Source organism: Eublepharis macularius, chromosome 1 (genome assembly GCF_028583425.1).
Source record: "Eublepharis macularius isolate TG4126 chromosome 1, MPM_Emac_v1.0, whole genome shotgun sequence".
NCBI classification, from domain to species: domain Eukaryota; kingdom Metazoa; phylum Chordata; class Lepidosauria; order Squamata; family Eublepharidae; genus Eublepharis; species Eublepharis macularius.
In genome coordinates, this window is record NC_072790.1 from 204,421,073 (window position 1) to 204,448,569 (window position 27,497).

General features: G+C 44.0%; 1 protein-coding gene across 2 annotated transcripts in view; it reads right to left on the reverse strand.

Annotated features, from left to right (window-relative positions):
- The window catches only part of LOC129332868 (two pore calcium channel protein 1-like), a 41,612-nt gene that overhangs the window by 9,427 nt on the left and 4,688 nt on the right, over positions 1-27,497 (reverse strand). The window contains exons 2-11 of one of the 2 annotated variants that reach the window (XM_054984547.1): positions 22,253-22,335; positions 20,112-20,226; positions 18,366-18,494; positions 15,001-15,117; positions 14,155-14,273; positions 11,669-11,770; positions 9,831-9,957; positions 7,775-7,976; positions 6,011-6,155; positions 5,648-5,833 (exon numbers count right to left, since the gene is read on the reverse strand). In XM_054984547.1, coding sequence (XP_054840522.1) covers positions 5,648-5,833; positions 6,011-6,155; positions 7,775-7,976; positions 9,831-9,957; positions 11,669-11,770; positions 14,155-14,273; positions 15,001-15,117; positions 18,366-18,494; positions 20,112-20,226; positions 22,253-22,335 — 1,325 coding nt within the window. Of the gene's footprint in view, positions 1-5,647; positions 5,834-6,010; positions 6,156-7,774; positions 7,977-9,830; positions 9,958-11,668; positions 11,771-14,154; positions 14,274-15,000; positions 15,118-18,365; positions 18,495-20,111; positions 20,227-22,252; positions 22,336-27,497 lie in introns of those variants that run through there. The other variant, XM_054985377.1, reaches the window with a different exon arrangement.

Below are 27,497 nucleotides of genomic sequence, written 5' to 3' on the forward strand. Positions count from 1 at the left end.
AGCCACTTCTTTGTTCCATCACAATTTTTGGCTCCTTCTCAGCCACTGGCTTTCTTCCCCCCGTTTTTAGTAAAAGAGTATCCCAGCAAAGAACACACCCCCAACTATTAAATATCCTTTATTTTAAAAAACCAAAACAAAACTCCAAACCATTATACTACTGTATTGTCGAAGGCTTTCACGGCCGGAGAACGATGGTTGTTGGGGGTTTTCCGGGCTGTATTGCCGTGGTCTTGGCATTGTAGTTCCTGACGTTTCGCCAGCAGCTGTGGCTGGCATCTTCAGAGGTGTAGCACCAAAAGACAGAGATCTCTCAGTGTCACAGTGTGGAAAAGATGTAGGTCATTTGTATCTACTCAGGAGGGGTGGGGTTGAGCTGAGTCATTCTGTAAGAGTTTCCCAGGGTGTGGAATGCTAATGGCGGGAGGCTTCACTGTATCCTGAGGAGGGTCTTTTGCATATGGATTGGTGCTTGATGTGCTAATCTTCTCTGCAGGGCTATTGTCGGGTGTGGAGTGTTTTGTTGGCCTGGTGTTTTTCAGAACTGGAGCCCATGCTCTGTTCATTCTTAAGGTTTCTTCTTTCCTGTTGAAGTTTTGCTTATGCTTGTGAATTTCAATGGCTTCCCTGTGCAGTCTGACAAAGTAGTTGGAAGTGTTGTCCAGTATTTTGGTGTCCTGGAATAAGATACTGTGCCCTGTTTGAGTTAGGCTATGTTCAGCCACTGCTGATTTTTCAGGCTGTCCAAGTCTGCAGTGTCTTTCATGTTCTTTTATTCTTGTCTGGATGCTACGCTTTGTGGTCCCGATGTAAACTTGTCCACAGCTGCAGGGTATACGGTATACTCCTGCAGAGGTGAGGGGGTCTCTGCTGTCTTTTGCTGATCGTAGCATCTGTTGTATTTTTCGGGTGGGTCTGAATACTGCTTGAAGGTTATGCTTTTCCATAAGCTTTCCCATCTGATCAGTAATTCCTTTGATATATGGCAAAAACACTTTTCCTGTAGGTGACTGTTTTTCCTTGGTTGTTTGATTCATCCTGGGTTTGATTGCTCTTCGGATTTCATTTCTGGAGTAGCCATTTGCCTGAAGTGCGTGGTTTAGATGATTAATTTCCTCATTGAGAAAGCGCGGCTCACATATCCGTCTTGCACGATCCACTAATGTTTTCATTATGCCTCTTTTCTGTCGGGGGTGGTGATTGGAGTTTTTGTGTAAGTACCGATCAGTGTGAGTTGGTTTCCTGTAGACCTTGTGACCTAACTGAAAGTTTGCTTTGCGGATGACCAAGGTATCCAGGAATGAGAGTTTTCCCTCACTTTCTTTCTCCATTGTGAATTGTATGTTCAGGTGGATGTTGTTGAGATGATTCAAAAACTCCCTCAATTCTTCCTCCCCATGGCTCCAAATGATGAATGTATCATCCACAAACCGGAACCATACACTGGGTTTGTGGGGTGCTGATTCTAGAGCTGTTTTTTCAAAATGTTCCATGTAGAAGTTTGCTATAACTGGGCTGAGTGGGCTCCCCATGGCCACCCCATCCATCTGTTCATAGAATTCGTTGTCCCATTGGAAGTAACTGGTTGTCAGACAATGATGGAATAAGGCTGTTACATCCTCTGGGAAAATCTGATTAATCAGTGCAATAGTGTCTTTTACTGGAACCTTGGTAAACAGGGTTGTATCCCTGTTTACCAAGGTTCCAGTAAAAGACACTATTGCACTGATTAATCAGATTTTCCCAGAGGATGTAACAGCCTTATTCCATCATTGTCTGACAACCAGTTACTTCCAATGGGACAACGAATTCTATGAACAGATGGATGGGGTGGCCATGGGGAGCCCACTCAGCCCAGTTATAGCAAACTTCTACATGGAACATTTTGAAAAAACAGCTCTAGAATCAGCACCCCACAAACCCAGTGTATGGTTCCGGTTTGTGGATGATACATTCATCATTTGGAGCCATGGGGAGGAAGAATTGAGGGAGTTTTTGAATCATCTCAACAACATCCACCTGAACATACAATTCACAATGGAGAAAGAAAGTGAGGGAAAACTCTCATTCCTGGATACCTTGGTCATCCGCAAAGCAAACTTTCAGTTAGGTCACAAGGTCTACAGGAAACCAACTCACACTGATCGGTACTTACACAAAAACTCCAATCACCACCCCCGACAGAAAAGAGGCATAATGAAAACATTAGTGGATCGTGCAAGACGGATATGTGAGCCGCGCTTTCTCAATGAGGAAATTAATCATCTAAACCACGCACTTCAGGCAAATGGCTACTCCAGAAATGAAATCCGAAGAGCAATCAAACCCAGGTTGAATCAAACAACCAAGGAAAAACAGTCACCTACAGGAAAAGTGTTTTTGCCATATATCAAAGGAATTACTGATCAGATGGGAAAGCTTATGGAAAAGCATAACCTTCAAGCAGTATTCAGACCCACCCGAAAAATACAACAGATGCTACGATCAGCAAAAGACAGCAGAGACCCCCTCACCTCTGCAGGAGTATACCGTATACCCTGCAGCTGTGGACAAGTTTACATCGGGACCACAAAGCGTAGCATCCAGACAAGAATAAAAGAACATGAAAGACACTGCAGACTTGGACAGCCTGAAAAATCAGCAGTGGCTGAACATAGCCTAACTCAAACAGGGCACAGTATCTTATTCCAGGACACCAAAATACTGGACAACACTTCCAACTACTTTGTCAGACTGCACAGGGAAGCCATTGAAATTCACAAGCATAAGCAAAACTTCAACAGGAAAGAAGAAACCTTAAGAATGAACAGAGCATGGGCTCCAGTTCTGAAAAACACCAGGCCAACAAAACACTCCACACCCGACAATAGCCCTGCAGAGAAGATTAGCACATCAAGCACCAATCCATATGCAAAAGACCCTCCTCAGGATACAGTGAAGCCTCCCGCCATTAGCATTCCACACCCTGGGAAACTCTTACAGAATGACTCAGCTCAACCCCACCCCTCCTGAGTAGATACAAATGACCTACATCTTTTCCACACTGTGACACTGAGAGATCTCTGTCTTTTGGTGCTACACCTCTGAAGATGCCAGCCACAGCTGCTGGCGAAACGTCAGGAACTACAATGCCAAGACCACGGCAATACAGCCCGGAAAACCCCCAACAACCATTATACTACTTTTTTAAAAAGCTATTCTGTCGACTACTGAAATACCAATGGACAGACTGAGAAACATTTTCCAGAACTGAGCAACTGGAAGTGGGTGGAAAGGGGTGGAGTTTTCTGGCAAATCATTTCCCTTCGACACATTAGAAATCCTAATTATCCAAATTCAACACATTCCACACAGTTCTACAAAAAATGGTTGTGACATTCACATTTACCCATATGCTTTAGATGTTTTGCAAACCATTTTACTCAATCTCACTCAGGTTTATTTATCTAGTTGGAAAGTTACTTAATGCTTAAAACATCTGGCAGGAGAGGAAAAAAGGAAGGCTGCAGACAGCCAAAGTGGGAAGAAGTTTGATCTTCCTGATCTCTTTGGCTTAAAGAAAAGAAAAATCGCTACAGTGGGACACAGACGCTCCCTGAGCAATCAGCCAATTCCTAGCATTAGGCATTCCCTGAGCAGTGAGAAGTTCCAGAGGCAACTCTAAAAAGCCTTCCCTTCTTTTGGAGGAAACAATGGAGGCCTGGCCAGTCTTAGTTTGTGCATTTGTAATTGAATGACATTACAAAGTACAGTAAAAGCCAAGTCCTAAAAGTCCACAGTTGTGCACCAGATTCTCAAGAGGAGCACAGCAGCACAGAATTATGCTTCTGTTTCAGTTACCTCCAGCTCAAAACTCTCAGCAGATGCAACTTCAAAATTCATCCTTCTCTCAAAAAAAGTTTTTAGCCCTCAATATGTGCTGGAATAGAAGTGACTCAGCATGGCTGGATGCTGCATAGGTGTGCAGTATTTCCCTCTTTGCCCTAGAACCAGAATCTGTATAGGTAATGATGCCCCTCTTTGACTGAGCTAGAAGCTTCTCTCCGACTCATTCTTTCTATGCCCTAGCTCTCCCTTTCTCTTCATGGAGAAAGAGAGGTACATAAAGATTATACTTGTTCAGGTTCCACATTAACATTTTATTTTCCAGGGTTTTAATCTGGATTTTGCCTCCCTGCCCCCACAACTGGTTGATGTCTTGTTCATGTTTCACGAAAAGAAACCCAACTATTTTATGCTCATATGGCTTTATTTTTAGATACTATATATTTAATTTTTACTTGTGAGTCACTTGGGGATATTTATATGGGAAAAAACCAAGATGTAATAGTTTTAATGTAGCAGTTAGAGGACCTGGGTGACCCAGCTTTGAATCGCCAGGTCTACGTATAGGTTACCCTGACCTGGATATCCCAGGCAAGCCCGATCTCATCAGATCTTGGAAGCTAAGCAGGATTGGCCTTGGTTAAAAATTGGACGGGAAACTACCAAGGAAGACCAGGGTAGCTATGCAGAGACATGCAATGTCAAACCACCTCTGTTAGTCTATTGCCTTGAAAACTCCCAGCCAGGGGTCACCACCATAAATCAGCTATGACTTGAGAGCACTCTCCACCACCATATATAGATTTTTATTTATTTACGTTATGAAATGCTGAAACAGAGCATAGGCAATTCTAAGAATTAATATTAAATAACATAGGAACTATCCAGTAGGATCATACCTATAGCAACAGTAGTAAAATCTATGATCCCTCTCTATCCCTTTACTGATGGAGCTCTTTGAAGAGCAAAATTTAGGTCCAGTAGCAACTTAAAGACCAATTAGATTTTCAGGGTAATCCTGCCTTCGTCAGGATCTCTTTGAGACCACTTCCTTACAGTACAGCCCTCCTATCGGAGTAAAAAGCCCTCTTGAATAATTTAGTTTTGCATAGTTTGCGGAAAGTCAGGAGCTTTCCTAACCTCTTCAGGTAGAGCATTCTGTAAAGTGGGAGCCACCACAAAAATACACATGTATAGGCAGCTGTTGATTTTGCCCGTGTGCAAGGTAGCATCTGTAGGAGGCCCTGTTCAGATTTTGGCACACCTTATGAGGTTGATGTCTCCTTTAAGGCTGTACATTTTAGTGGTATTACATTTGCTTCCACTGGTTTCAGTGGGAAGTTTCAAGAGTCTTCTGTCTTTGGCTCTCTGCTGACCACAACCCATATTGACAACTATGCATAGGGGAAATAAACGCAGTGTATGAAATGTACTCATTTGTCCCCTGCCCCATTAGTTTCACTAATTAATGTAACAAATGGAGGTTGGAAGTGAATTATCAGCCCTACTTGGACATAAAAACAGCAGATACAAGAAGGGCACATGGTAAATCCTCTAAGCAACAGGATGCCTTTCCCTCTCCATGATGAACAATTTTGACATGTATGAAGCTGCTTTACAATGAATCAGACCACTGGTATATGGAAGTCAGTATTGTTTATTTTGAGTGGGAGTGGCTCTCCAAGTTCTTGGGTAGAGGTATTTCACATCACACTGATGCTTCTGACTGGAGATGCTGGGGACTGAACCTGGGACCTTCTGCATGCCAAGCAGATCTGCTGAGCCACAGTCCCTCTCCTGAAAAAGTAAAGGCTGTACTCACCAGTTCCAGAACTGATTCCTTGCAAAAAATGTTCTAGGTTCATAGGTGTACAGCTTTAGGAGGATCTCAACTATGTAAAGAGAAAGGAACACCCATTCTGCATAAGAAATAAATGGGTTTTTCTCATCCAGAGCTATGAAGACTGCATTGACAAGTATGATCACATCGTACAGCCAAACAAAACCCCTGTAGGAGAATGAGAGAGATTTTTGTAAAGACTTTCTCAAAGCTTAACATGCATCATTTAAAAAACGAAGTGGCTGCTCAGCTGTCTACCATCCAAACAGTCATATGAGCAGATAGGGGAATTCTGCCACTGACCTCCAGGAACTGGTTGCAATAACAGCATCGGCACAGACTTACGTGTGTTGAACTATACTGCGTATGAACAGGCTGGAAGCAGAGTTGTACAGATGTGGAAACCAGACTGCCAGAGGATGACTGCGGAGCTTCATTGTAATCACCTGTATATTCAGCAGATCAGCCAGACGGACAAAAGATTTTTTGTCTGCAATACACAAGGAACACGATAAATAGCAATACTTTTGTAATACTCAAATAATATTAGCCAGTATTTGGCAACATATTATAACTTCCTGGCAGTGCTTGAGGGCTGATGTGCAGCTGGCTGCTGTTCTAACCAGAAAGCTCTGGATGAATGTGCATACAGTGTATCAAATAAGAGGTTTCCTTAATTAGTTGGGGTAATTAGCATTGAGAAGGCAGCAAGAGGGGGTAGCTGGGATTCTCCACTTATGTCTACCAGGATTATTCCCTTAGAGAACTCTCAAATAAACAGGCAGATACTCAATAGGAAGGCTTTTGTATTAAAGAGAAATAAAAGGCAAACAGAAAACCACACACAGCATACATGCAGGTCTAACTAAGAAAACAGTGAAGAAATGAGAAAGCAGTTTTGAGAGAAGGGTGATAACTGATAGTCTCAAAGAGGAGAAGGTCCATGGAGGAGCAGCAAAACAACCAGCATTTCACAGAAGAGAAGAGACCCAAGAGAGTATGGGGACATGTGTTCGGATCCAAAGGCACTCACATACACACAGAGAGAGTTCATGGCTGAGGAGCCCAGTCGTAGGGCAAAACATACCCTGGGGCAGTGCTGACGTCTTGCTCCCCAAAACAATACCTTAATGGTTTGCCCAGAGGTATGACAATAAGTTGGAAGAGGTTTGATATGAATATCTGGGATGTTCTATAGGTGAAAATACTGCTTGATTACCTGGTAAGTACCAGTTGAGAAGACTATCAGGCTTGCTGAATAGTTTTGATTAGGGTAAGTGGGTGAGGGGAGGTAGAGGAGGGCGTTGACAGGATTATGCAGGAAGTTTTCTCAGGAAGCCTTGTTATCTCTGCATCTCTTTGGGGTGTGGAGGGGTAGTCAGTCAGCCAGCCACCTACCTCTGACTGATGTTATTGTAACTTTCTGGTATCCAGGCCAGCTGGCATCTGCTCTGGGCCGGGCAGTGCCTTGGACTTATACATATGGAAAAGGGGTTTATGCTATTTCATCCATAAACCACCCTCTCTGGGTGTAGAGGGGTCAGGCTGCTAACAAGTGAGCTGCTCAAGGTTTTATTAAGTAGGATCCTCATTCAGTTTAGTCTATTAGCAAACATTTCTGAGTAGTCCCCTACATAATATGCTCTGCAAGGTGAAAACTAGCACAGGAGAAAGAAGGCTGAACTAGAAACACCCCCCTCACTGGCTTTCTCTGGGCCTGATGCTTTGTATACACACTCCTTCCCACCTTGTGGGGAATGTTAACAAGAAAATAGTATCCCATTTCACAATCTGAAGGGGTATAGTCAACTCCACAACCTCAAGACTTTCACCAGGCCAAATAAACTATTTACTTGCATATCACGGGTGTGTCATAATGGGAGAACTCAGCCACTGCCCCCTTTTATTCCGTATTTCAGTGGGGTTTTTGTGTTCTTTTAAAGCCAGTCTGGTTTGGGCACTGGACTGCTTTTAGGATACGAAGCTCTTCCAAGTGCTAGCTTTCCCTTCAATGAGACACGGCTCCCTTCTGTGTCTCACTCTCCCTCCCTCCTGGCAACTTCTTCTATCCGCCTGGCTCAGGCAGTGAATCAGTCTGGTGCTACTTACCCACAAGGCCCTTTTGTTCTTCGTCAGATATCCTTAACAGAAGTTCTCGATGAGACGTGCTGATATCAGGGGCCACCAGCTTGATCAGACTCTTCCACTTGTCCTCTTTGACCACAAACTCCGTTCCCTCCTTGACCTTCAAGAGATTGAAGGCTTCTATCATCTTGCGACGCTTCATGTAAACAAGTTTGCGGATCTCATTCTGGAGAACATTATAGTTACCACTTTAAAAGAGGTAAGGAAGTATAAAACTTACATGCAGGATGCTTTGAAGCTCAGGGACGTTTTTCAGGATGTCTAAAACAGGTGAATATGTCCTAGACTTTTGATATCCAAAGTGCAAATATTTTTCTGGATCAAAATTGGAGGAGGCATTTCCTAGGAAACCTTCCAGGTCAATAAGCAGGTGTCTTCTTCCCAATGGAAAAGTAGTCCTGTTAACATTGGCTCTTGGTATTTCTCCCTTCCCTCTGCCAAACCAATCATGACTTAGAGACGGGGCCATACTTTGTTTTTAGGTTGGGAGGAGTGAATAGGAAATCACTGCTGCATGGGGCCTCTCCACCATGGAAAAGCACTGAGTGACAGATTTTTCAAGGCATTCTTCAGTTCTTCCTGTAGCACACCAATATGCCCAGGCACACAGTTAGGGAACCACAGGTCTAGACATCATGGAAAGCATTGCAAGAAAAGTTAGTGATCTTGAGAAATGCACAAACTTTTCCCATGATAAAATTTTAAAGCACCCTATTAGCTTTTGTGGAATAGTTTTGCAAGCCCAAAATGAAAGGAAACAGCATGATATACAAATCTACCACCAATGAATTGAGGTAATAAATAGGTGTTGTACAGGGGCATCAAGGAAGATATCCATCCTGCAATCTTGCTCACAGTCTTTAAAAAGCTAGAGTGTTTACACAAGGTGGAGGAAGAGCAGTATTCAGACAGCTACAAGGGCTCACAGCATCCAAGGCTAATTCAGTTCACCACAGAAGTCTAGGAATCATAGCAGCATACAACTCTTATCACTACATGGGCACATGAAGTCAGACCATTGATCTATCAAGGTTGGTACTGCCTACTCTCACTGGCAGCAGTTCTACAGGGTTTCAGGCGGAGGTCTTTCATACTACCTACTACTTAAACCTTTTAACTGGAAATGCTGGGAATTGAACCTGAGACCTTACGTAGACCAAGCAGATGTTCTAACAGTGAGCCACAGCTCTAACCTACCTGCTAGTGCATCAACAATACTGTGCCAATCTCATTTGACAGGATAGTGCTGAAATTCCATTTAAACTAAAAAAGGCAAAAAAACCCTACAATGAACTAAAGTTTTAGTTTTAAAAGGGGGGTGGGATTGCATTTATTTATATCCTACTTTTATTCCCAATGGGGACCCAAAGCAGCTTAGAATATTGTTCTCTTCTCCTCCATTTTCTACAACTTCCACCCTGTGAGGTAGGCTAGGCTGACAGAATGTGACTGGCTCAAGGTCACCCAGCAAGCTTCCATGGCAGAGTGGGGATTAAAACCTGGTTCTCCCAAGATCCTAGTCCAACACTTCAGCCACTATGCCAAGCAGGCTTTCAAGTTTGCTGCCAAATCATTGTAGTCCACTCAGTAGTCTCCATAACAGTTTTATGAAGCAACAGATGATGGCAATTCCAGATCAAGTGACTGATCTGAATAGGACCAAGAAAAGTTGTTTAAGAGGCTAAAAAGCAACATGCCCCAATTTATACATTCCCAGGAGTGGTGTAGCTAGAGCTGTCATCAGGGTCTTCTCCACCCCCACCCCCACCCCCACCATTATTCTGGTACCACTCAAATAGAGGAGTTTTGTGGATGGGACCCAAATGCATGGTTCTTTCCCATGTGAATGTTTCCTGATTATGACAGGAGGTAAAGGAAACAGACAATAGGGCCCGATTCACAAGATTCCCATATCCAGTGACTGACATGTGAAACCACCACAAGGAGCAACTCTTACTCCTTTGCCATAAAACCATGAAGTGAACCTAGAAGGTGCTTCTTTTCCTCACGCAGAACTTACTTTCAAGTGTTTCCTGTAATTGTTGTACACCACAGCCAAGAAAACGGACATAAAGATGTAGGTGTTGATAACCACATAGGTTATGAAAAACAAGCAGTACCACCCACTGAAATCATAAGCTGGCATCCTACAGGAGAAAAATGGCAGTTAAGAAAAGTACTACTGAAAAGGTTTGCAGCATCCGTGCTCAAGGTACTACTGAATTCCATGGAAGTATTTCCTAAGCACAGCGGCCAGGAGGATGAGCTGTGATCCAGAAAGTTCCCGGTTCGGTCTCACCTCTGCTCCAAACTTCCTTTCCACAAGCCATTCCCTCTCAGCCTTGTCTGTAATAGAGATATGCTGGTCTACTTTACAGGGCTGTTTAAGAATGAAGACAACATGAATCACTTCTTCATTTATTAAGTATATATAAAGAGATTTCTATCTGGCTTTTCTACTTAAAACCACACACAAAGTAGCTCATGGGAAACCAAGATAAAAAATTTCCTCCACGGGAACATATCACTGTACTGTGTTGATCAGCCGGGGGATTTCTAGGCCCTGCCTAGTACATTACCAAAATATCATTTTACCACTTGTAGAAACCAAAGTCCGTTCCCCTTGCACCAAGCCCGAGGGTCTCCCAGCCTTTTCTCTTACATGCAACCAAAGACACTGCCCCTTATTTTACCACAGCAACCTTTCGGAAGTTTGTTGCAAAAAGTAACAGAACAGTGGCTGATCCTATTTCTTTCTGCTGATGAGATGCGAGTACCTTATTTGGTGAGAAAATGTACTTACACAACACCATCGTAACCATAGCCAAAATCTACTGTGGCTTTTCCTTCATGTATTAAGGAGTTCCTCATAGGAGTTAACATACGTAGGAGTTCTACACATTCTTTTGCCTAGGCCACTACCCTTGATCAGCAAAATGATACCCTGGCCGTTTCCACATGCTGCTCATAACAACCCGGAATATCGCATGATGTCGCGTGAGAAAACGCGATCTTCCACTTTTTTCCCCGCAATATTCCGGGTTGTTACGAGCAGCGGGGAGCCATGTGGAAATGGCCCCTCTTCCAAGTTCTTCCTGAATGGCACAGAACTCCAAGGTGCAGAATTGGTTGTTCTACATGTGACAGCTCAAAGCTCACTGTAGAGTACAAGCATTGCCTCTCTAAGCTCTCTGCACAGGCCAGAAGAGTCTCAAGAGTACAAGATCAGAGAAGCATTGCTAATCTCATTCACCGTGTCTGCCTCAGTAAAACAGGCAAAGCCAGCCAACCACTTTAGGGCAAGCCAAAACTGGGGACCCAAACACGGACCGTACCTCCAGTACTGACTTCTTTAAGCAGTTTTGTATTTTACTTGTACTTCATTTATACCCTACCTTTCTGCTCAATGGGGATCCAAGGCAGCTTACATTCTTCTTCTCTCCTTAATTTCTTTCCTAACAACCCTGTGAGGTCAGTTAGGCTGAGAGCCACACAGCAAGTTTCTATGGAGAGTGGAGATTTGAACCTGGGTCACCCAGATCCTAGTCTGGGACTCTAGCCACTACACCACACTGGCTCTCTGCATGATTGCCAAAAGAACAACTGATAGGTCGTACTTCATTTTTGTTCAAGTGCTTACCATGAGTGCTTCTTACAGAGAAATACTAAGGCAGAACATAGAATTGTAGAGAGGCAACCCAAGGGTAAACGTGCTCTTGGTTTACCATGTCAGCAAAGGGCAAGTGTTCGTTCACGTGACTGAGAAAAGTCCCATTGCTGCAAATTAACATTTCATCATTTTATACTAGAACGGGGGTGGGGATGGGGAAGTAGAGCCCGAAGAGGCAATATACGTACATGACATCAGGGCTATTCGCTGTGGTTACCAGCACATACATATCAAATACGATGTCAAGGTAATCTGTAAAATATGGCAAGCCTTCCACTGTCCTCAGATTCCTAAGCAGCAAAAGAAACAAATGTCAACAGGTCAAGGCAAGCTGCAGGAGGCTGTTCAGAGTTATTCCAAAAGATGGCATTTAATGTGCACTTTTGACTGTTTGTCCTGCTTATGGTGTGTTCTGTAGAGATGCAGGAGACGGCATCTATTCTCCCACACCTCCAGACAGCACCCCAGAATGAAAAGAGCCCAAAGATACAAATTTCAGTGCTGTCCCCAATCCCTCTTTAGCCCTTTATCCAAAGTCTGTATCCTGCTCTTCCTCCAAGGCATTCACAGCAACTCACATGAGATGCGTGGGTCATTTTATCTTTAAAAAGCCAGTGACATAGTGACTGGCTACAAGGTCAACTCAGCCTGGTTATACGCTTTATGGCAGTGTTTGTCATATTGTATGAGCCAGTTGTATATAAAGGCAAGCCCCCCCCCCCCATCCATCAACACAAAAATTTAGGAGAATAATCTGGAAATGTATGTATAAATATAAGATGCCAGCTAGCAAGGAATCTGAGGAGGGGAAGAGGGAGAAGAAACCAGTTTATAAAGTCCAACCCCCTCAAGTTCTCTCAGACATGTCAGTAAGCTAGTTTAACTCCCCCCCCCCCATTTATAAAGCTCTTAATAGTCTCTCTTTATCAGGCCATTTTCCTCTCTATTTACAACGCCAGATTTTTCTGCATATTCATTGAATGGTTTCCATCATCCACAGGGCTGCCAGCCATTGCATTATTAGTGGTAAGAATAGCAGGAATTAGTCCAAGGGTTACTGCTAACATTTGTGCCTAGTAAAGAACTGTCATGGATGTATATGTCCTCTCATTCTTACTGTTCAGAAAAACCACTCCTGCAGCTGGCTGGCTACTCACCAACTGGTCAGAGAGTTTCATGTCTTCAAACCTCTCTAATGCCCAAGTAAGATGCATTCTATCCAGCTGTGAGCTAATGAGAAGTTAAAACTGCCATACTATCTGGCCTGTTACCCTGTCAACATCTGGACCAAGAAACTACATTACCTTTGAGACCCATTTTGTGCCCTTTTCTGGCCTACACTGGGGAGCAGAGCAGGTGCCTCAGCCACCCTAATTATACTACCAACCATGATCTGTCATACAGAGTTTCTCTTTCTCCCTCTGTATTATTTGCTTTCAATGGGTTGTTAATATCTCATGGGCAAATGGTATGATAAAAATTAATGCTGATGGGATTCTTTTAAAAATATTTATCCTATCGTTCAATCAAGGAATACTAGAGTACTAGCAACAATTTTAAAATCAAGTGCCACATAAAAGTGCCAATTAATTAAACTCTACCATATCAATCAACTAAAATGGAAAACCTCACACCTCAGGAAGCAGAGGTATCTCAGCCCAAGCTGGAGTCTAATCCTTTCCGAGAGCCAATCTATATATGATGCTGGGGATTTGGTTCTCCAGCTTGTATTTGGTTTGTGAAAAGCAAGCAAGACACATCATGCAATGCAGCTGATTGTGCCATGGTGCTGGAGGAGGGTTTAATACCTTCTACACACAATTTCTCCACTCTAAAATGTACCCCGCCCCCGGGCTGCTTTTAGCCTGGGAGGGAAGAAGAAAAGAAAGGGACAATACAGTCTTCTTACACACCTATAGGCTAAGTGCAGTTTGGGATGGCTGTTTTCAGTTAGTGAAAAGGGTAAGGGGAAATAATTAACCTAGAACTGAAGCCCTAAACCAGTCTCTACACTGACAGATAGGAGGGATGTATTGTTGGGAGGGGATCTCAGATGATCTGCTAATGTGTTAGACTTCACCACTATGTTGTATTGAATTCCTCACCATGTTGTATAGAATTCCTGCTAATGTTGTGTTTTTGTGAACTTGTATCTATTTACCCTATGGCATTGTTTATGGAAATGTCCTTGATATCAGCTTTACTAATCTCACACTGTGTAATCTGCCTTGAGTCTCAGTGTGAAAAGCGGACTATAAATGACATAAACAATGACGACAACAACAACCAGCTCCTAATTTTTGCACCGAAATTACACCTTGGGGGCTCTCTAGCAGGACATATAAGTTGACCCTAAAAAAACAGGTTTTCACTGAAACCAAGCCATGGAGAAGGAAAGAGGATTTCACATGGGGAGGAAACGCACAACCACAGCGCCACCACCATCATGCATTCCCAACAGCCTCCATAGTCTCCAGAGGGCCCCAGATGATGATTCAAGAGGTAGGACACGTACATATAGGAGGAAGTAGCCCTGAAATTAATCCAAATTCTTGTCTCACCTGTGCATTAGACAGCATTACCACTTTTCCGCTCTTTGTGCAGAAAGCCTGACAACAATTTGTGGGTCCCCACTGGACAGAAAAGTGGGCTATAAAACAAATAAAAAGCTTACCTGCCCCCAAAGAGTTTCAAGGCCATAAGAGAAAACATCAACACACTGAACATGAACAGCAGAAAGACGTAGGTGATTTCAGGCAGGGTGTTACGGATGCTACGGAATGCTCTTCGGATCTGCCAAGAAGCAGCAGTTACTAATTAGGAGCAGGAAGAACAAACTGTGTATTGGCCAGACTTAAATTCTTCCCCAAGGCATGGCTTCATTCTGAGCAGCCATACATAGTCACAGTTATTCTGTTTTTTAAAACCTCATGAAAGATCAAATTTTGGACCCCCAGTACCTCATTAGAATGTCCAATTAAAGTCAGAATCTACTACTTTCATTACATGCAGAACTCCCAGCTCTTCCCCTGAACACAGAAATGATATTCTCCTACTTTTAGGAACCTAATGATACCTTACCTCATACTTTCAGCTTCCCCAAGCTAGGCCAGGCTAAAGCCTGCTGGTTTGCACAGAGAGAGAAGAAAAAGTAGAAAGCGATTTCAGAGAGAGAGAGAGAGAAAGATATTTGGAAAAGGCAGATGATACAAAGCTTATAAAGAATATCTGCCAAGTAGTTGCCAATGAATTTGACAAACCAACATGCATAATTCAGAAACACAGGTAGAGTTGCCAACCTTTAGGCAGGGCCTGGAGTTTCCCCAGAATTACAACTGATCTTTAAACTACAGAGAACAGTTTCCTTAGCAAAAATGGCAGCTTCAGCGGACAAACTGTTATATCATAGAGTCTAGATTAAATCCCTCCCAAATTCCCACCTGCACAGGCACTGCCCCTGAAACGATAAGAATTTCCTAGGCTAGAGTTGGCAACCCTAAATATAAAAGTTAGTTTTTACCTGTCGACTTTCTGCAAAGTTCACTAAGAAGATAGGCCGCATGGGTCTTGACCACCTGACACTCTGAATGCTTGAGATCCTAAGAGATCCATAGATAATTAGGTCAACCAAGGTCATCTGGTAAAAAGAGATAGATGTAAGCCATTAAACTAAACATGCCCAAAAAGTAGCCAAGAGATAGCATAGTCTGTCTTTTCTGATAAGCAGAAAACAAGCCTCACCCATGGACTAAACGTACATGCTTGGGATGTTAGCAAGCCAGCTTCAGGACTTGGACATCATCATCTGTCTTGATCTTCACACATTTAACCAATAGCCTGGAAGTGCTCTCACCCCCAAAGTTAATATGCAACAACATCTATTTCCTGCTTTTCCCAAACCAAATTAAAAAGGTCTATAAAACAGACAACTGAAAAGAATACCTAATTCTCATACAATACAGTGTACTGTAAAGTAAAATGAATACATGAGCTGCAATATACACAGCATCTCTTTACGCAAGACATCTTACACAGGGATGCAGAAGTGAAAGATCTTACACTTGTTCTCCCACTGTGGATAAACATGCACTGTTAGGGAGACAGAGTACACTTGAATATAAGACCACACTGAAAGTAAGTCACTTGAGCAACCCCTTGTAAGATGTCTTGTGTAGAGAGACTCTGTCAGAAATTGTCTATCAAGGTCAGTATTACCTACTCAGGCTGGCAACTCTCCAGGGTCTCAGGTTGAGGGCTTTCCCATCAACCACTACTATATCCTTTTAACTGGAGATGATCAAGATTGACTCTGGGACCTTTTACATGCCCCAAGCATCTGCTATATCACTGAGCTGCAATCCTCTTCCTTTGAGTATTCTGTTTTTACATCCAGGCTCAAATGCTCTAGATGCACTAATTTTTAGTCTCTTTTAGAGGCTTATGCCTCAGAAATTAGAATAAGTGTCAAACCTGTTGTACATTAGGGCTGCAATCCAGCACAGGCCAAAACAGAGCATAGAGCAGTTTGATGCATGTATCTAGTTTAACATCCCCATCACAGGCTGCTGGCATGATGGCAGACCCCTGGATATTTAGATGCAATGGAATTCCACAGGCTGCTGAACAGAAATCAAGGTCTTCCCCACCTCTGACTGTGTAGCTGGCTGCTAGATATCCTCACATGTGTGGAAAGGAAGCCTGATAGAAGAGTTGGGGCTGAAGCCTTAAGGGAAGCCACTCCACCCAGGATTTCAATGAGTTTTGCAGCTCATGAGTACACAGTACAAAAAAAATATGTTAACCAGTGAACTGAGAATCACTTTTGTTAAAACCAATGGTTCCCAAGCACTTTAAAGAGGATCCTGCTGCTAAATTTACTTTTCCTTCTGGCACCTACTTGCAAGTATCTCTGCACCATTCTCCCTCTTCTCCCACTCCTTCCCCCCACCAGTTGAAGCCAGTTAACACAAAGAAATGTGTTTTATTTTTCCCATCTTTCATTTTTATAAATGCACAGCATTATTGAGCCATGGCTGTATTTCATGGCCACTTTGTACATTACACAGGGGCAAATACCAATTTGCCATACAGCTTCCTTCCCTGGCTCCCCGTTCTCCTCCTCCAACCCAGCCTTGCCAGAGGCAGTCTTAGTAATTCTGGGGCTCTGGCCAAAAGTCAAGGCAGGGGCCCCAGAATCATTGCCACCACTCCACTGCCCCCACAAGGGCCAGGCAGGGGGTGGCATCACAGCTGCCAACCTCCAGGTGGGGCTAGAGTTCTCCCGGAATCACAAGCCTTCTTCAGACTAAAGAGATCAGTCCCACTGTAGGAAATGACAGCTTTGGAGGCGGAATCAGTGGCATCGTGTGCCTGCTGAGCTCCCTACCCAAACTTTGCCCTTCTCAGGTCATACCCGAAACCTCCCAGGAGTTTTACAAGCTGGAATTGGCTACCCTACGCAGTCCTTGCCCCATGCCAAGATGGGCATGAGACACGGCTGGAAGCCTGCTGCCCAAGCCCAAGAGGGAATAAGCACAAGGGGCAGCAGAAACCTGCTCTTCCCCCATCCTTCAGGGGACAGGACCATGGTTGGGGCCTCTCCCGGAGTGCAGCTACCCCATTGCCCATTAACTAAGACTGCCCTTGTGTAGGGTTGCCAACTCCAGGTTGGGAAATTCCTGGAAATTTGGTGGAGGAGCCTGGAGATGGAGTTTGGGAAGGGGGGGGGGCTCAGTGGCAATGTGACTCCATAGAGACCACCCTCCAAAGCAGCCATTCCTCCAGGGGAACTGATCTCTGTATCCTGGAGGTCAGTTGCAATTCCTGGAGCACTCCAGGCCCCACTTGGAGGTGTCAGCCCTACCCCTGGGGCCTTGTGTCCCACCTGCAAGAGATGTGGAAACTACGATTGGGTCACCACCCACAGTTTGAGAACCACTGGATTATGCCAGTAATTCTCACATTTAAATCCAACCCTGAAGGATCTTAGAGACAAAATCTGAGCCACATTTTCTAAAAAGCAAGTTTTAATTAAGACTGCAGGCTAAAGCATCACATGCTTTACAGTATGCTTAGCGGAAGCAAGCACAATGTACTTCTATCTAGATGGGCAGAGTTATCTGATTAACAAGCTTGCCTGAAAACAGGTGTGAAATAAATTTAAAACTTTTAATGTAAGACCAGACTCATCATTTATGCATTTATTACCAGGTGATTTGCTTCAGTTCCCACCTCTTGTCAGCCATTTCCCTGCCCCCATACTGCAGGGGTTTTTCCCCAGGTACTTTGATTGCAATCTTTCCAGAAAGATTGTACCAACTAAGCTTAGGAAAGAGTGCAATAAAGTAGGAGAAAATACAACAGCCGGATAAAATAAAGGATGTTATTGCACTGATGCTCCTGAAAAAGAGCACTGCAATAAGGAAACCAAAGCTGAGCAAAACAATTGTGTGGAAATACTTTAAGTTCTTTGAGGCAGCAGTAGAATCAGTATGGCATGCACACAATACACGTAGTCAGGCATGGCACAAGACCTATGACCTTACCTCAGCTAGGCTACAGCTGAGAGACCAAATTATGTAAGCAGAACAGTGTCCCACTTCAGACTTACGCCTTCCTTCTGTGAAGCATCAAGTTGTTTGGTATGCAATATAGTATTTTACTGTGGTTTTTAAATGATTTGCTGGCTGTTTTCCCAGAGCCTTGGTGGAAAAATTTGCACTGTGCCACCAAGTGATGCCTGCACCCAGTTATAGTGCAAGTAAGAGTGTACGCAGCCCTATCCAGGTGGGTGCTCCGAGGGATTATATTATTCAGACCACTTGGCTGTACTCTTGCTCTTTATGCAACAGTGGCTTGAGAGAAAGGCCTTGAGTGGCAACTGACCAGGATTGCTATAATGATGCAGATGTTCTTTGCATCCTTCCAAAACACATCACGAGGTGTAACTTTGGCAAAGTGGAAGAGTCGTCCAAAAAACACCAGAAGGCACAAGACTTCAACCAATGAGGTAGCCTGCAGGAGTGGGGAAAAAAAATAAAGGAGAGTTAGACTGAGAAACCAGTCTCAACATCCAGGGCATTTGTTTGCTGGGCAAAAAGAAGAGTTCTGTATCAAACACAATTTCTGCCAAATACTAACAAAAATTCTGCAGACAAATTCCTTTGGGAACTTAACAAGGATGAGGGAGCCTTCCCTCATTTTTGCTAATGTTTGATAAGCAGAAACAAGCACTGTCAACAAATATACCAATAGCTACTGAAAGCCTACAGCCAATATTCTGACCGGTAAATTCCATGCCCACATAAAACCCCTTCTAAACCTTGTGAGAATCTCTCATCCCTCCCCTCCTCTGATTTCACATGCAAGTAGGGGTCCTCACATAGAGGAGGAGTGAGTGTTCCTCTTCTTCAGCATAGTTTCCAAGAACTTCTCTGCTGGCTGCTCCATAACAAAACCTGAATGCATGGAAATCTTATTTCCTCTCCTTTTCCAGGGTCTTTATATCAGCAGAGTCTCCACTTGCTTAAATATCTGTGTGAAGGAGGTCTGGGCTCACAGGAGAAGCCACTGCAGACAACATAAACTGGGCTTTCCCTCCTCAGCAGTCTCCCTCCCTCCTCCCTGGATGTACACATAGCAAAAAGACTCCCAGTTACAAGACCAATGCACAGAACCAGTGTAGTGGTTAGAGAGTTGGACTAAGATCCAAGACGCCCAAGTTCAAATTGCCCCACTGCCATGAAGCTTGCTGGGGTGATCTTGACACAGTCACACACCATACCTACTTCACAGGGCATTTATGAGGACAAAAATTGAGGTGGGAAGAACCATGTATACCACCCTGAGCTCCTTGGAACAAGAACAGGACAAAAGTGTACTGGAATAGACTCCCTTAACAAGGATGAGCAACTAATAATAAAGGCCACGCCTTATTTGCACAGGTTTCTTTTGCCCAAGTTTTATTAAGTAACTTGGATAGATTGCTCCATTTTGGAACAAGGCTAGGCAACAACTTTAAAGTTAATTTCCCTGTGCCAGGAAACTTGGAGGCAATGAAGGAGAACTAAGCAGGTCACTCACAATTAAGTCCTCTCTAGCAATGGAGATCCCTTTGGGACAGAAGGCTTCTGCGTACACAGCACATCCCAAGGAACATTCCCAGTGCAATATTTATTTGGGCCAAGCTCAAATGGCTGGCTGCCCCTTTGCAAAAGAACCAAAAAAAATGGTGTAGTGGGAAAAATAATTTTATTCCGTTATCTGACCCTATGCATTTCGCCTATGTTTGTTCAGGAGGATCTGTTTAATAGCATCCAGTAGTTTCCACAGCAACAGAATTTCAGGCAGCTGGGATCCTCAAACTGGGACAACACAAGCTTTGACATTATGTCAGATTCCAGTAACTGCAAGCAACTAACTTTACGTGTGGTTATTTCAGTGGGCTTTGCTTCCAGGAAAATATGCTTATGGGCTCAGGTTGCAAGATTCCACATCAGTGCCAAAGGAAACAAAAAGTGTTTGTATTCAATATATTGTATTTCAGATTTAGAGTTTTAGATTATGTACAGTCCATGTAGCTCCAACATCAGGATGCAGTTATCACTGGCTGTGTTGTGTGCGCATGCTTACCAAGAAAGGAAGTGGGTATGCAGCCGGCTCTTCAAACAGGGCAAGAGAGAGGTCTACAAAAATAAAGAAGTAGGTGGCCGCTTGCATAGCCCAGTGGTTATAGAGGTAATAAAGCCTGGGAAGAGAAGCCATAGAAGCAGTTCAGAATATCAGTAGGACAACTACTTGGTTCAAGCAAATGTCACAAGGGTGGCAGAGACAACATTTGACCCATTCTAAATGAGCATAACCCATTCTTAGAATTTGGAAGTTACAGAAGTGTGATATCTCAAGACTCCCTGCTTAGAGGACCACTGAAGGCTTTCTTCCCAATATGGAACAGAAGCAGGAATTTAAGGTTCCTCAAAAACCATTAGCAGGCCAGAAAAAAGTCACAGTCAGCACAAGTCTTTCCCAACCTGTTAGGAATGGCCATCAGAAAGGCCTAGAAACCAGATACCAATAAACAAGAGTTAGTCTTGACAGTCATGTTTAATCTCTCAGCACCCTTCCAGAGATTTAAGATAGCTGATGTATTAAACAGATCCTCAAAATGATCACAGATCATCAACAACAGGAACACAATTTCATAATGGAGGAGTTATGGCTATCACTTGGTCAAATTTGCATAAGTCCTACTTCTCCTCTGCCACTGTCCCAATACCCACTTAGAGCAAGCTGAGGCTGAACTGACACATTATTGGATATTGCACAAGAGCAATATCCTTTGATAGGCCAGGCAACTGGCACCCTCTCTCTCATCTAGGGATCTGGCCACAGTAATCCATACAATGGTCACCTCCAGGCTAGATTACTGCATCTCACTCTACACTGGGCTTTCCTTGGGCCTGACCCGGAAGCTGCAGCTGGTCCAGAATGCAGCGGCACCCATTCTTACAGGAACACCTGTTCGAGCGCATATCCATCCTGTGCTGTGCCAGCTGCACTGGCTTCCAGTGGAGTTCTGGATCTGGATCAAAGTGTTAACTTTGGTGTTTAAAGCCCTCCGTGGACTGGGACCAGCATACCTGCGGGACCGCCTCTCCCATTACATCCCTTGCAGGGCACTACGCTCCGCAGATAAACAACTCCTGGTGGTCCCCAGCCCGAGAGACATCCAGCTGGCCTCCACCAGGGCCAGGGCTTTTTCTGCCCTGGCCCCAGCCTGGTGGAACACTCCCGCTGGAGATCTGGGCCCTGTGGGACCTATTACAGTTCCGCTAGGCCTGTAAAATGGAGATGTTCCACCAGGCCTTTGGTTGAGGACCAGAGGGTGTCCCCCCTTATCCTATCTAAGATCGCTACCTCTTCTATGACTGCCCTCGGCTATGCGTTTTACCCACAGTGATGACCTATGCAGGTCTTTTATTAGTATCCGAAGTAGCCTATATATAATGGCGCCAGAGTATTTTAATATAAGTTTTTAAATCTGTTTTTAAAGTTGACTATTATTGTGTTTTAATTATGATGTGAGCCACCCTGAGCCGATTCGTGGGGAGGGAGGGATATAAGTCAAATAAATAAATAATAGACAATCCAGGGCCGTTTCCACACGACTTACCTGCCTGTGGAACATCGCACGAAAAACCCAGAAGACAGCATCTTCTCACGTGAAATCGTGCCAAGAAGATGCTGTTATCCTGGAGTTTTGCACAAAATCGCATCTTCCTGGCGCGATTTCACACGAGAAGATGCTGTCTTCTGGGTATTTTGCGCGATGTTCCGCAGGCAGGTAAGTCGTGTGGAAACAGCCCAGGACATGTGCAACAACAGCAAAATATCCAATGATCTATGGGTAGAAATATACCCATCCACTCCCTTCTTCCAAACATACATATATGCACTTTTAAAGCAAAACAAAACCCCAAACCACCAATTTATCAGCCACTTGGAAATTGCATCAGCCCAGATTAGACACATTTGGGTGGAAATCTTGAGACGTGTTGCTTCTCTGGACAGCTATAGCACCAAACGTTTAATTTAATTCAAAACTTCTTGAGCCCACAATGCAGTCCATTGGAAGTTTGAGCTGCTGGTCAGCTCATGCATGAGGCGTGAATGGGGGTAATGTAAAAAAAACACCATATATTTTGAGCCATGGATTTTGCACAATGGATTTTGCACACTGTGTACCATGCATAAGTGTAGTCAAATGCATTTACCTGACTGCCTGTGATGAGGTCTCAAAGGGGATGTTTCTGTTGTACTGGGCATCATAGACATAAGCTGCTGCCAGGAGAAGTCCCTGTTGACAAAGAAGAAGTTTTCAACGTGGTTATATTTTAAGTTACTCTCTTCACTCATCTTAGCAGCTCCCTACCAGACATGTTTCTACTTCCTACAGCCATTAGAGTTTCCTGGCAGCCACAGGCATTATTCATGGGATCAACTTGAATGGGATAAACTAATTCTGGGCTTCTAGGCCCCAGTTTCTCAATACATAATAGGTGCCTCTAGCTAAATAGCTAAACACCTCACAGCAGTCCTACACACACTTATTAGGGAGCCCCATTACTACTTTTATTCTACTTTTGCTCAAAAAAGCACAGGGCAAGAAAAATAAACACTTCCTCTTATGTTATCTTCACAATGACCTTGAGAGGTAGGCTAGATTGCGGAGAGACTAGCTCAAGATCACACTGCGAGCTTTATGGCTGAGTGAGGATTTGAACCTGGGTTTCCTTAGACCAGCACTTCAGTTACTACGCTACTTTAGCTGTCTGCTTAAGCATGAAATTCAGCATTACTTATTTCTCATCCAGCATTGGATCAGCCTGAAGATTCTGGAAGGTAAGAGCTTCATTTCTTCTAAAGTATAAGCAGAGAGATCCTTGTCTGGAGGTAGAAAAGGGCCCAGAAATAAGCTTGTGCTTCCCAAGCTGAGAGAGTTTATCACATGTATTGATGAGTATAAGCCTGCACACCACAATGCAACATGCAGTAAACAAGTCAGGGGATTATTTGAGTGGCATGGTTTAGCTACTGATGTAATGGTTAACTTTTGAGATAAGTGGTCTTGCCCTGACATGAGATACTATGATGAAGCGGTCATCTTTCATAAACTCACACAGAAATAAAGAATAAAGAGGAACAAATTCAGTGCAACCCTATTTTTATGTTTTATTGTCACAACTAGAGATGGGCACAATCTGCATTACGATTGAAAAAAAACCCACGATAATGGCGATCGCGCGATCGTGAACCGGCGGATCATGATTGGCCATGGCCAACGATCCAGCGATCGGGAGGGGCCTGGATCAGGGCGATCGGGCTCGGATCGGGGATCCAGACACTCAGGCGCCAGCAATTTATTCCCCTGGCAACAGAGCCAGGGGAATGCCTGAGCTCTGTTTGCCCTCCTTCTGTCGCCCTGGAAACCCAAATGGAAGCCCAGCTTTCCTTGATCAGCAGGGCTTCCTTCCAACCATGGAGCAGCAAAGCAGTCACAAGTTGGGAGAAGACACCCAGGGGAGGGAGGGGGAAGGGGGTGTTCTGTAGCCATGGACACTCCAATCTCATTCTTGCAAACCCTGATAGCCAGCTCTGACGGCCAAACACAGACCTCTTGTGTTGCTGAATGGGACCCATGCCATGGACTCCCAGACTGGGTTTCACTTTCTGAGAGCAGTGGAGTGGGACAGAGCTCTTGCTTGCTACTTACTAGCCTTTGGAGAGAGAGAGAGAGAGACTGAGAGAGTCGGCCGCCGTCACAACCCACCTTCCCACATAGCTGGGAATACCAGTGTGCCCCGCTGTGGCATCCATGATCCATGGTTTGGGAACGGGAGATGATCGGTGTGGATCGTTAATTCGGGATCGTTGCTGGCGCCGATCCACGATCAGCTGGATCACGATCATTAATTTTTTGGGGATTGTGCCCATCTCTAGTCACAACATGATCTATAGGCAATTTTAAACATGGTTGACTTAATACAGCCTAGGACTAGGAGCCAGAGGGTTACCACAGCACCTTGAAAGCAGCAGTTTTCATATGGATGATGTGAAACATTTGTCAAGTCTTTATACAAGGTATGATGACTTCAGGGTAGAGCAGGACACAGCAGTATTCCCCCACTAGGCAAATATTTTCATTTCTGGTTTGAAGCAAGCCAATTTTATATGTTGGTAGTTGGGGATTAAGGATAACTTAGACCACAAGTCTGTTACTGGTCTCTGGGCAAGCAAACATCTCCAGCCCTTGTATCCAATTCATATGATACCGCTTAAGCCATCACCGGTCTTTTCTGAAGCATCCATTTGGCACGCTACAGTCAACCCAGAATACAAGATATGCTGCTACAAATGGAAAACTGTTTTACTGTGTTGACAAAAACAATAACTTCAACAGGAAAATCTGGACTCAGTCTTTACGCTGCCATAGACACAAAGAGACTTGGGCAAGTTACTGTTTCTCAGCTTTATTATCCTTCTCTACCATTGTGAATACACACAAACAGTCATAGTGTGCTGGCCACACGGCTGTCTCCCCTGCCTCAGCTGCCACCCCCATACACATCAGAGGGTGACCTACCTAATAAGTCCTCTGAATTCTGAGGTTATTGTTTTTTTTAAGCCAGTTTTTTTAGACACTTTTCTATTGCAGACACAAGGGGAAAGGAATACTTCTACAATGAAAAGGGCTTTTCATTTGAATTCCAGAAAGAGGGCTGGGGGTGGGGTGGGGAACAGGACAGAACAACCTTTGGCCCTTTTCATTACAGAGATACGCCTTCCCCCTTATTTCTGCAAAGAGAGGGGCTTGAGTCTTGTGTGTATGTTACATGCTACCAAGTCAGACTACAAGTCTGAATCAATGAATGACCTCTAAAATATCCTATTATTGACAGCTTTGCTCAGGTCTTGCAAACTAGAAGCTGTGGCTTCCTTTACTGAATTGAGCTCTCTCATTTTGGGTCTTCTTTTCCTTCAGCTTTTCCTAGCATTATTGTATTTTCCAGTGAGTTCAGTCTCCTCATGATGAAACCAAATTATAATACCCTCAGTTTTATCATTTTCACTTCTCGGGAGGATTCAGGCTTGATTTGATTTCTCTTTTTGGCCATCCATGGTATTCATAAAAGTCTTCTCCAATACCACATTGCAAAAGAATCAATTTTCTTCTGGTCAGCTTTTTTTCAGAAACACAAGTAGAGTTGCCAACCTTTAGGTGGTGTATATCACTCCTGTTGTCCATGAAAGATCTTCCTCCAGTATTGCTAACTAGAGACTTATCTTTCCTTTTTAAAACCTGGGAGTTCAGAGTAGATAAATTATAACATGAGGCTATAGCAATATGTCAATTCCCAGTTTTTAAAAAGTCTGAAAAAGCCCTCCATTTTCAAAAGCCCTCTATTGGTGAGAAGTCAGCTGTGGCAAGGAAGACGGTGCTGAAGTGGAAAGGCCTTGTTAAAAAAAAAGCACTTTCCCATCCATATGACATACAAACACAAGTTGACTGCAAACACACTTTAACTGCAATCGTCTAGAAAAAATTGTTTCAAATCAGGTTCGGGAAACATTGCAGCTAGGCAAGTGAAAATATGGAGACTGGAAAATTAGAGGATGATCATTCCTGACACACTGTGGGGTGCCCAGGGGGTGCTCTGGAGCATGCGGGAGCATGCTTTGCCCCCACCATTGTGTTCCTGCACCTCCCCCTTTGCCAGCCAGGTGAGAGGTGGTGGAGGTGGAGGCTGAGGGACTGGCAACCCTAACCCATTACTTAAGTCTTGGCTAGGTAAATGCCTCTAGCAAGCAGAGAACAATCAAAGGGCCATCTCACACTCTGGCACCTTGGAAGGCACAGAGACTTGGGCAGGCCAGATTGTATTTCTTCCTGGGAAGGACAGGAAGAGAAGGAATGACCCACAGGACAGTGGTAGAGGGGAGTAATAAGATCCCTGGATACTAAGAGAATGAGGTCCATTTTGGCGTATTTCATCTGAAGGGAATCTCACACCTGAGCCCCATCTTGATGGCCACCTTCGCCACGTGGAGCTACCAAAGGGCCAGCAACCCCCCAAATGGGCTTTTTTGCACGCTTAACATATCCCTTATTTTCTTAGCAGTCAATCCACAAGCACTGAAATTGGTTTAGGTACAGTTTTTCCACACATTTGTCCTCCCTTTTCATTTTTACTGTTGTGAAGATGGTTTGTTTTGTTTTATGTGCCTTAAATAATCAGGATTTTCAAGCAAGTGAGCTGTCATCATCGGTGATGTCACAGCTCCCGCCTTTTATTTTTGGTGCTAGTTGTTGTATGGGGAAGTCTAAAAGGGAAGCAGCTCCACCACCCATACCTAAAGTCCCACCTCCCTGTGGTCCAAACCAGGCTGACCAGATCCAGGAGGTAGAGGCCAGCACTGGCAGGGCAAAACAGATCTCTGTTGGGATAGAGCCAGCGCAGCAGTGGCTGTGTGTTTTTCAAACTGCTTTTTCTGGTGCCAGAAGTGACTCCCCAACCCTGGGTCACCAGGCCTTTTGTAGGTTTTTTTTAAAAACCTAATCTACTATTATAATAAAAGGTGCAGCAGATGCTCTAAATTCCCAGTTTTCAATTTTTTAAAAAGTCTGTAGCCTTTTCCCTTGCAGAGATCTAAGGAAAAAGGCATCTCTCTGGAATGTAAGCTGGGAAACCAGAGAACCCACTCCACAATGGCAAGTATTATACAATGGCAGATATAACAATATGAAGTTGATGATTTTACAAAAAAGATAGAAGAAAAAACCAGGAAGGGGGGAAAGGAAGGCGGGGAGAGGAATGGTTCAACTATGATGTCCAATCATCAAAAAGTGGTCTGGAGGTGGGTGGGAATGGATGGAGAAACAAAGTTGAAAGAAACATTATGCATGAGGGAAAAAAGGAACTCAAAGTTGGCTTCAAGAAAAAGTTCAAGGTAAAAGTGGTTTCAAAAGAACTGGGGAAAACAAACTACACAACAAAGTGGAAACTAAACTACACGTGGAAATCATTGTGATTAATGGAGTGGGCAAACAGCTAGTCATTTCATAAGATGAGTTAGGAGACACCACTGGGGCACAGAGGAGGCCATCTCACTGGGAGCTACTAGGGTTGCGAACCTCTAGGTGGTGCTTGGAGATATTCCAGAATTACTACTGATCTCCAAACTACAGAGATCAGTTCCACTGGAGAATATGGTTGGTTTGGAGGATGGACACTAGGGCATTATACCCTGCTGGGGTCCCAAACACCAACATCCCCAGGCTCTATCTTTAAATGGTCAGGAATTTGCCAACATTAGGAGCTACCCACTTACCTTCAGAAGCCAAAGATGCCTAGAGGGGGACCACTGATGAAGACCTAGCAGGTTCATACAAATATAAGCAGCCTTTCACTCCACTCCCAGACATTTTAGGGTCTTATTCCAAGCAACTGGAGTTGTGTC